Genomic DNA, 8,715 nt, shown 5'->3' on the forward strand with positions numbered 1-8,715 from the left:
GGCTAGCTGTTTAATTTTGTACCCTTGATGCAGCCTGTCCGGCGAAACGTGGCCACGTCGGGTCTGTTCAAATAAAGAGTCTTTGGATATGATAGTGTCTGCTCCAGTTCTTCTCTTACACATGGAAAAGGGCATTTATAAAATTGTTCAACTACATAGATGCATAAAAAGGATGTTCACAGAAAATATGCATCTAATTTAATGCAATTTTTATGTAGGCTAGAGGTGGACAACCACGATTCTCGAGGACCACAACCCAGTCGGGTTTTCTAGGTTTTCCACAATAAATATGCTTGACGGTAACAGAATATGCAAATCAGTCTCATGCATATTCATTGTGGAAATCTTGAAAACCCAACTGGATTGTGCCCCCAAGGTTGCCTATCCCTGGTGTAGGTATTTCCAGGGACATAGTTTGAACAGAGCGGGTGTTGTGATGAATGCTTGTATTTTTTTTTTTTTTTTTTTTAATAATGCAAGTACATGTAAATGTGTTTGGGCATTGTTGGGGCAGGTTCTGGGCACTCTATTGCTCTTATAAAATAAGCTTCATATACCTTTTTGGACATTTCACATAAAGTATGTTTTAAAATCAAGCTAATAAAATGTAGCATGTGGTATTCCTTTCAAAGAAAAAAATAAAGGTATATATTTTATTAATGTTGTAGAGTTTGAGCAGAGAATCTCTAGGGATTCTTCTAAAATAACACCTTTCCGTCCTTCCCCCTGTAGTTTATCAGTCCAGCCATTCCTAAATTACAAAAACAGGGCTGTCTTCATGCCGAGCTCTACTGATTGCACCTGATGGGGATGGAGAGTGACAGGTCTGCAGCCAGCAGGGATGAATTGTGCTGTGTGTGATTACACATTGTCTATCACGAACCACAACACAGCTGCCACTTCATTTGCAAAGCCATTCCATCCTCGCTGTCTCGGTATCGAATTACTGGCAGAATTGCTTCCGGTGGTTCTGGGAGGAAGGCTCTGTTGGGCAGAGAAAGTGATTTGGTTTGGATGGATTGTACTCGAGAGACAAATAGTAAAATCAGTCGCTTCTCCACTTTACTTCACAGTGAAATATGATTGATACTTTATAATGTGTTGGTCTCTTATTATCAATTACTCTTTGTCATCCTCTCATCCTGTCTCTCATATCATACCGAACACCAATCACAGCACCTGTTAATTTGCAGTCTTGATGATACTGTTATTTTTAAAGGTGATCTTGAAACCCTATTATTATTTTAATACAGAGGTCTCTAAGTGTTAGGGGGGAAGGATGATATGGCTGCTTTGTTCTTATGGAAGAGAGGGGAAAGGAGGGTTTCTATGAGGTTTAGGGCAAGAGCCAACAGGGTTTGTAGGGTAGAAATAAAGGCTGATAAAAGTTTTTAGGTTTGGGGAAGGTGTGCTGGGATTTTGGGTAGGGCTTTAAAATATTAAATGGTAAGTGAAGTCTTACCATTTAGTCTCCATTTAATATTTGCTCTCCATGGAAGCATCTCTCCACAAATTCCAGGCAGGTGGAGGCACTTGGCCTCACTTCCTGAGTTTCTGTATCTACTACCTAATATCAAGATGTGTATCTTGACCTACAGAATAATCTTTGGCCTCACACCAATCTACATGTCTGACCTAATTACCCTACCACTACGCAATGCAACCAAGAGCACAAGATCCTACCTAACCCTCCACGTCCCCAAATATCAAGGCCTGAAATACAAAATCACATACACAACAAGCTTCTCTTACGTCTGCACCAAAATCAGAAACTCCTTACTGAAAAAAACCTAAGATCTATAAACAGCTAGCTACAGTTCATAAAACACTGGAAATCACACCTCTTCAAAACACTCCTCCTAGTTGACAACACTTAGCCTAAGAGTAAACAGACCACATCTCCTTACACACGTACTTGAATTGAACTTACGTGGACTATTCTGACTGAGCGATTCGGATCACACCACTTCTTCTAATATGTAACCTGTTTTCTACTAATTCAACTGTAAGCCACATTGAAACTACCAATAGGTGAGAAAATGTGGGGTATAAATGCAATAAATAAATTAATAAAATAAAATGGTTCTTCTATTTAAATAATATTCTACATCTCTACTTTGGGGCTGGAAAGGTGGGTTACTTTAAATACAGTTGTTGTTGTTTTTTTTTAGTTAAAATTGTATGTTTACTCTTATTGCAACTTCTGGTGTCTCCCTCTTGTCTTCTAGTTACCATGCAGCAGGTGGCCAGGACTGTGGCCAAGGTTGAACTGTCAGACCATGTCTGTGATGTTGTCTTTGCTCTCTTCGACTGTGATGGTGAGTGTTTCCTGCAAGCATTAGGTACTGGCACACCAAGTTTCCATCGCTACTATGAGCATAACAACTTATGACAAGCTGTGATACAGCACTATTTTTAATGTAATCTGGTTATGATGATGTTCGAGATGCTTGATATGATTTTACTAATGAAATGAATTGATGCATGTAGCTGTAGCTGTGTGATTTTATATTGTATACACATGTGAGCCTTAGCACTGGGACAGTATGACAAGCTGCAGGCCAGAGCTGACGAGCCTCTCAGTCCAAGAAGAACAGGGAATGGTTGTAGATGAAAACTGTGGGGATGGATTAGCAGGGTCTGATGCAGGTTCTGGTTATTTTGAAGAAGCTTAAAGAGTTCCCATATGTACTTCTGTGTACTATTTAGGCCCTACTTCTGGCTGTTAGCACAAAAAGCTGTGTCCGTAAGAACTTTGACAACCAAAACATAGATATATTAAGCTTTGCTTTATACTAAAGCAAACCCCCTTTCGTTTGATAGTGTAGCCCATTTGAAAATTATTTTTTTATTTGCTTGACTCCCCCCAAAAAAGTGCCTCTGCCCCAGGCAGAAGTTAGGAGGATTTCCCGGAGGTCACTGTGGCAGTGGGGGATGAGCCACTGTTCCTGTGGGTGGAGATGGAGAGGTCTGGCCCTAGTGGGGAAATAAAGTCTTTGGTTGCCAGCCCCCACCGAGACCCTGAACACTGAGGGAGAAGTGCTGGAACAAAGGGAGTTATAGAATATGTGATGACAGGTGGATGAGATCTCCTGCCCAAGGGCATAGGGTGCCTGCAGTTGGTTTCTCAGTGTGGAGATCATTAAGGGAAGGAGTGCCTAATGGGAAAGGACACCACAGCAGGAGAGGAATGGGAACAGAAGTGCCTCATTCCTGGTGGGACGCTGCCAGTGCATAGAAACAACCCTAAACTGGGATGGGCGAGAGAAAAGTGGAACTCTACCTGATATCAACTTGAGACTATATGCACCTGGATTGTACATATTAGACTGTGGGGGTTTTTATGAACTTGTTTCGAGTTGGTTGTTCAGTAATGAAAAGTTGAAGTTATTTACCAAGACTGCTGGTCACCTTTTCTGAGAGTGAACTTTTGAATATGCCAGGAGAAAGAGCCCTTTGGCCTACTAGGATTTAGCCCGGGCCCAGCCCCAGCTTGCGCCCAGCTCAACTGTTTTGTGAACCCGGGTACCTGACCCGGGGAGCTTAGCCAGTGGCTCTGACTGAGGGGTAAACCAGGGTTACATTTGTTTTCATAAGCAAACATAAAGCAAACCAATACAAACTTTAGCACAACAATGTGCATGTAAACTAGTATTGTATTTTAAGAAGTCTGCTTCAAACTTGTAGAATCCTTCACTGGGATGTTCTTTATGAGTAGATGTAATGAGGGGAAATGAAAGCTCTTTGGCATTGGGGTTAGTAATGCATCTTTTGTCATTAGCACACCCAGATGGGTAACCCAAGACTTCTGAATTGAATTCTATCTTGCATATCACCATATAAGTCAAGACTTGACTAAAGTCCCATAATATCTTCTGTAATAAAAGTAGCACTTGTGAGGATAGATTAGGACAGGACATAGTGATATGCCCACAAAGTCATATAGACTCCTCAGCCATAGGAGACAACTTTTCAGAATTATTGGGGGTGCTAAGCCCAATGAAAATAACCCCTCCCTGGACACATAGAAGGAATTTTCTCAATATTGGGGGTGCTCAAGCACCCACAGCACCCACAGAGTTGGCTCCAATGTCCTCAGCACCTTCCCTAGTACTGACATTGTTTTTATTGTAGAATAGCTTTGCCTAGAACCTGATCTGCTTTGTATTTAAAAAAATAAAAAAAAGTTCCTACAAGCCCCTCCCCGCCATTTTCGCCCAGAACCAGCTAAACTTGTCACAAGAGGCATAAAGGACTAAATTCTATAAATGCACCCTAAAAGATTAGTGCCAAAAAGAAATAGCACCTTGCGCTATTCTATAAATGGCACTTAAACTTAGGCGCCGTGTATAGAATAGCGCATAGCACTGGGATCCACAACTACATTTAGGCATGACCGTTTACACCAACAAAACCTTGGTGTAAATTCTTGTGCCTAAATTAGGTGCAGATTCCCTTTATTCTATAACATGCATAAATTAAAGGAATGTCCATGCCCCCTTTTTGGACCCATATGTAAATTTTAATTAAATCCAATTAGCACCAATAATAGCTTCTTAAAATCTCAATTATCAACGCCAATTGGCTTATTATTCATTTAAATTGCTTGCATAAATTGGGCCAGGGCAATTTTTAGCAAGTTGTGTAGAATTTGGGGGAAAGTGGAAATGAAAAAGTGGATGCCGAAAGATTTGTTACACGCAATGCTGGTATCCAGGACTGTGATGTCTTGCCTTCATTGTTAATAGTATATGTAGGAAGAGGCGAGAGCAATACACAGCAGTGAGCAATTACTTTAATTCATAAGGATTCCAAGAGGCAGACAGCAATGATGACAATACATTTGCAGTGGTACCTGGTCAAAATAGCCCTGACAAAAAGGCTCAAACACAAAATAGCCCCGACAAAAAAAAAGCCCGCCCTTGAGTATTTTACCTGCTCCTGCTGCTGTGTGTCTTTCTGAGTCCCGCTGCTGCTTTGAGCTGAGGTAGGTCTCCCCTTTGCCCCAGAAGTGTTCCCTCTGTTGTATTCCACCTCATCTGATGCAACTTTCTATGTTCACGTAGGCAGGACACAACAGAGAATGCTTCCAGGGCCAGCTGAAATAGCTTGATGCTGCCGGTGGACCACAGGAATATTGGAGGATTGCCAGGGGGGAGGGTGGGAAAGATACCAGATTGTGGAGGTCGGCAGGAGGAAGAGGGAGACATGTTGGGAGGTGGGGATAGAGGGGGAGAAGAGATGCTAGACCCTCAGAGGGATGGAGACAGAGTTTATACTACTTAGTTTTGTGAAGGGCTATGGGCTATTTTGTTACGGGCCATTTTGTCAAGGGCTATTTTGTTACAAAGCTATTTTGTTGGGGCTATTTTGTCCAAGCTATTATGTTGAGGTGCCATTTGCAGTTCATGAGCTATAGAGGTTTGTGTGCATTGTTCTTCTGCTTGGAAAGAATGCTCAGAAAAGTGCTAAAGTATGGATGATGTGTGTGTGAATAAATCCAGTATCTGCACAGATATAAACTCTAGCTGTAGATTGTGTTCTTACATATAGAAACTATATGTGTGTGAGTCTGCATAGAAAGTTTGGAATTGAAATGCAGAGCTCATAAGAAGAAGAAATTTACCTAAGATCTCAGTTTTGGAAAATTCCTGAGCTTCAGAGATGAATACTCAGCCCATGCATTATTCTTTTACATGTTGTTCTATTTTACAGAAGTTTATCCTTGTGCATAATTTATTGCATTCTTTTTGAAATTTGCATATTGGAAGCCATCCAGATAAGCAGGGAAATCAGTCTGTATGTATGCATAGCATTCCCCTCATCTCATCAGATAATCCTCTACCTATGATATCGCCCTGTGTGATAAATCTCTTCCTGGGGCTCTGTGTAAGAGACTATTCTCTTTCTTATCAGCCTGTAAAATAAATCTTCTCATATAGTGCAACCTGTTCTAATAGTCTTGGATTAAAGTCTCAATGTACATCAGTTAACATGGTGATGGAAAGTATTTAGTGAGTGTCGGTGAGATTTACTGGAGGACTGGAATAAGTTTGGATGTGGAAATTATGATGTTAAATTTAGTATAGTTTTGTTTTGATGATTGCCTTTTTGAATCCCTTTCTCCTTAGGGAATGGCGAGCTAAGTAACAAGGAGTTCATTGCCATCATGAAACAACGACTCATGAGAGGCTTGGAGAAGCCCAAGGACATGGGATTCACTCGTCTTATGAGAGCTATGTGGAAGTGTGCTCAGGAGACAGCATGGGATTTTGCCATGCCCAAGTAGCAGTGGTATCCCAACCAGGGAAAATCCAGCAGGCATGATGAAATATACACAAAGAAGATAGCAGCCAGACTTGCTGCATTGTGTGGACTTGAGAAGAGATCCCATTGCACTGACATGCAAAGAGATGCTGGGAAGAAAGAGAGAGATGATCTCTGAGGACCCCTAGGACAGAATCAATGCTCCATCAAAATGAAGTTCCATCTGTGAGACAGAAATTGAAAAGAAATTGAAGTACTTTTGATCTTTTCTCTTTACTTCAGTTTGCTCGTACTAGTATCCATGTATTCAGTAAATTGGAAGAAGTGTTTTTTTTTTCACTATTTTATCTTCGTGAAATGTGAATGTTGTGGAATATGCAGCTTGCATGCTATACAAAATGTCAAGTTCGGGTCATGATAGGTTCAAATATATTTGTAATGGTCCGTTTTTTAAGTTCTTTCCCATATTCACTTCTCAGAATTACCTGATTTTTATTTTTTATTGTTGAGGTTTTACTGGTTTTCAGCCGAGTCTAAATGATAGTGGCAGTTTTCTCAATAGATGCACAAATATCCTGCCAGCAGCAGCAGCAACAGCAGTATCTGCACCATGCATATTGACACTTGAGCTTTGTGCATGCTTTCTGGCAAACCAGAATTACCTATGTGTCCCCTTTTGCTATTGGACTTTATTGGTGGAAGAAAAATTGTACTTGATTAAAGCAACTATCATTGAGACTATCCCCAATCCAATTTCTAAATACATTTATTTATAATTGGTTTTATTAGAAGTTCCTCATTTCCCCCATGATAAGTTTGAGAAGCTTCTGCAAAAGCTGACAACTTTAGTGCCTTCTACTTCCAGCAGTCATTGACTTAGTTTGCCCTCTTTATTTGGGGGAAGCAAAAGGGTAAGGAGATCAAATGGGTGGGGGAAGGGCAGCCAGTTCAATGCTAGCAACCCATACTTCCCCAGAACGTTTTATTTCAAAGCTTGTTAGACTGCTCTTCAGCAGCTATCCTTCCCTTCCCCTATCCCTAGGACAAAATGCTTACCTATTCAATGTATAGATAAAGGACGCAAACCAAGGGGCCAGTCCGCTTTTTATCAACCCTCTTTTATAGTGATATCTTTTATTTTAAATGTTAACATAAACATTGATCAAATAATTTCCAGGAAATTATCAAACAAAATATAACTGATGATGAAGAGCACTTGTTAGTTGCAGGCTCTTTGGGTAGAGGAGAAAGACTGTCCCTTATCTAAAATGAATGGTGTTATCCATTCCTAAATAATTTGTAGGCCTTGAAGAGGAGATTTACTGTTCTTTGTCATTCTTTACTTTTCAAAGTTATTCTGAGCACAAAGATTGGGGGTAAAAGGGTATTGTGGATTTCTGCAGATGGGACAGTGTAGAAGAGCCCTTTTGGTACTCTGGGTCACACACAAGGGACTTTGGTTGACTTTCTTCAGGAAAGCATGTAGCCACCCCACTTTCACTTTCCATTGCAGTTAGCTGATCTTGGGATGGGTCTTCAATAACCAATAAAATCATTTTATGATACAATTCTGTGGTGGGCTCTACTTTGTTAAAATCATCTCGCCGTCTGGCTGCAGTGTGCTGCTCATGGTATTTGTACTCAAGAACATCCTGAGAGCATTATTACTTGAGATTTTTGTATGGAGCACCTCCTGACTATCAGTTGTCTTTGTGCATCAAGAATCTAAGTAAGATTTATTTTATTTATTTTTGTTACATTTGTACCCCGCGCTTTCCCACTCATGGCAGGCTCAATGCGGCTTACATGGGGCAATGGAGGGTTAAGTGACTTGCCCAGAGTCACAAGGAGCTGCCTGTGCCTGAAGTGGGAATCGAACTCAGTTCCTCAGGACCAAAGTCCACCACCCTAACCACTAGGCCACTCCTAAGATCTAAATCTTGAGCCAAGAATGGTTCCCACTTGGCATTTTGGCTGAGACTGAGGATCTGAACATTCATAGGAGTTAATGTCCTACCGTAAGACATGAAAACATTTAGACCCTGGTCAAAGAAGAATAAACCTCCCATTAAAGTATGAGGAATATTGCAAAGGAATTGGTTAAAACTAGTGATTTTCCATCTATAGTCACATGAGACTAGCATTATATAATAAAGTTAACTGAAAAGTGATGTCACTCACCTGTAGCGAGTATTTTCCATGGAGAGCAGGATTGATAAGGCACACAAATGACACCAGGATGGAAAGACTTTGCAGGAGCTCAGAACGTCTTGAGACGTTCAGTCAGTTCCAAAGCTCAGTGTAAGCAACTCTCAGGGAAGTGGGAAAGTGTGCGTCTTATCAATCCTGCTGTCTTCAGAAAACACCTGTTGCAGGTGAAAAATTTGCCTTTTCCATTGATGAACAGGACAGAGTAAGGCACACAAGTGGATCCCTCCCTAGAATAGA

At 40.9% G+C, this 8,715-nt stretch overlaps 1 protein-coding gene across 5 annotated transcripts in view; it reads left to right on the forward strand.

Moving 5' to 3' along the window:
- Positions 1-6,711, forward strand: part of MICU1 (mitochondrial calcium uptake 1) — a 407,340-nt gene extending 400,629 nt beyond the window's left edge. For all 5 annotated transcript variants that reach the window (XM_030203485.1, XM_030203487.1, XM_030203486.1 and 2 more), the window contains 2 exons: positions 2,229-2,318; positions 6,132-6,711. In XM_030203485.1, the coding sequence (XP_030059345.1) occupies positions 2,229-2,318; positions 6,132-6,289 (248 nt within the window). In that variant the 3' untranslated portion in view covers positions 6,290-6,711. The remainder of the gene's footprint in view (positions 1-2,228; positions 2,319-6,131) is intronic.
- The last annotated feature ends 2,004 nt before the right edge of the window (positions 6,712-8,715 follow it).

Source organism: Microcaecilia unicolor, chromosome 5 (assembly GCF_901765095.1).
Source record: "Microcaecilia unicolor chromosome 5, aMicUni1.1, whole genome shotgun sequence".
Taxonomy (NCBI): Eukaryota; Metazoa; Chordata; class Amphibia; order Gymnophiona; family Siphonopidae; genus Microcaecilia; species Microcaecilia unicolor.